Below are 1,638 nucleotides of genomic sequence, written 5' to 3' on the forward strand. Positions count from 1 at the left end.
CAGTATTTAGTTTTGTTTCTCCAAAGTTTAGGAAGGAAAATGGTTATATTCTAAAAGGCAAAATGGTTCAGAATTTTTTCCTACATGGCTTTGGAATATGTTTTTATATTTATAGTTAAGTGTGTATGTTAGTCTTCTATTCTTGCATGACAAATAGCTACAAACTTAGCAGCTTAGAACAACACATGTTTTTGTGGCGTTTTTTTACTCGCAGCTCTTGCAAGTACTTATTATGTTGCTAGAGGCTCTGCTCAGGGTACTCGATGGCTAAATTTAATGTTTTGGCTGGATTGAATTCACACCTGGGGGCCTTAGAGACAAAATTGCTTCCAAGCTCTTACAGATTGCTGACAGGATTTAATTCCTTGTAGTTGTAGAAATGAAGTCCCATTGTGTCAGCCAACCAGGACCCTCATTCTTTCTATTTGGTCTTCTCTCGCTTTAAGTGAACAATGCCCTATAAAGTCCTCGTACATAGAAGCTCTGACTTCTTCATTGAGCAGCTAGGGAAAACTGCTCTCTGATGGGTTCTTCTGAGTAAGTCAGACCCACTGGGATGCTGCCCTTGTCGTGGTGGTGGTTGCTATGCAACGTTGAATAGATTCTGACTTGTGAGGACCTAAAAGACAGAATAGATCTGTTCCATTGGATTTCCTAAGCTTAAATCTTTACAAGAGCAACTCGTCTGGTCTCTAGCATCTAGGCTGTAGGTTTGAATGCCAGCCTTCTGGGTGGCAGCCACGCATCTAGCCATTGTGCCACCAGAGCTCTTTATCTTCAGTTTCACAGCATCATTTTCCTCTTTGGGATCTTCATTGTATCTGCAAAGTCCTTTCACAGCAGCACCTCCATTAGTGTTTGACTGAATAATAAGAAAAGGTTTATATAACAGCAAAGGCCAAGAATCTTAGGAGGTATCTTAAAGATCGATTTACTTTAATATACCGGCATTAGATTTTATTCTAAGAAATAATTCAAATAGAATAGCAAAGCCTCCCTGAAAATCTCACAGAGGAAGAGCTGGAAAAGCTTTCTGAATTGCTTGGATGTCGGTTGTCTTGCCTCTTTGAGTAAGAAAGGGAAATAATGCCTTCATTTTACCTGTACTGGTATCCTTATTCCCTTGTGTGGGGTTTATATTAACTTTAGTCAAAGACTTTGGACTTTATTTCCTGTTCTCAAGAGAACATCTCTTCAAAAACCCCTTGCAGTTGAAGTGTCTTTGGTAAGTACTTAAGACCATACCTAATTAACAAGGTAAGCAAGGTGATGAAATGACTTTGAGGTGGGCACTTGGACAGGCCAGAAAAACCCCATGGCATAATACCTTGTGATCTTCTTTCGGGCTTGACCAGGCTTAGGGCAGAGCCCCAGTGAAAGCTGATCGCTGAAGCTTTATGTGCGTCCAGGCTGGTGTAAGGCATCAGTGCACGCGGGAGCCTAGTGTATCCTCTGAAATGGGGAAGCTTCATGCTGAGAACCCTCTCTGGTCTCCCACTGTGTGTTTTTCTTTTTGTAACCTTTTTTCCCCTACAGTAAAACTGGTTGGAAGAATAGTACTTTCCGTGAGTTCTGAGTCATTCGAGTGAATTATTGCATACAAAGAAGTAATGGGAGTCAGCAGGTCAGAAATAAAAG

At 41.0% G+C, this 1,638-nt stretch overlaps 1 protein-coding gene across 1 annotated transcript in view; it reads left to right on the top strand.

The window, feature by feature from the left end:
• Window positions 1-1,638, top strand: part of ORC5 (origin recognition complex subunit 5) — an 89,736-nt gene that overhangs the window by 29,961 nt on the left and 58,137 nt on the right. The window contains exons 3-4 of the mRNA XM_045288947.1: window positions 1,212-1,225; window positions 1,537-1,565. Coding sequence (XP_045144882.1) covers window positions 1,212-1,225; window positions 1,537-1,565 — 43 coding nt within the window. The remainder of the gene's footprint in view (window positions 1-1,211; window positions 1,226-1,536; window positions 1,566-1,638) is intronic.

The sequence above is a fragment of the Echinops telfairi genome, unplaced genomic scaffold, assembly GCF_000313985.2.
Source record: "Echinops telfairi isolate 266 unplaced genomic scaffold, ASM31398v2 ScPeMD7_23;HRSCAF=83, whole genome shotgun sequence".
Taxonomy (NCBI): domain Eukaryota; kingdom Metazoa; phylum Chordata; class Mammalia; order Afrosoricida; family Tenrecidae; genus Echinops; species Echinops telfairi.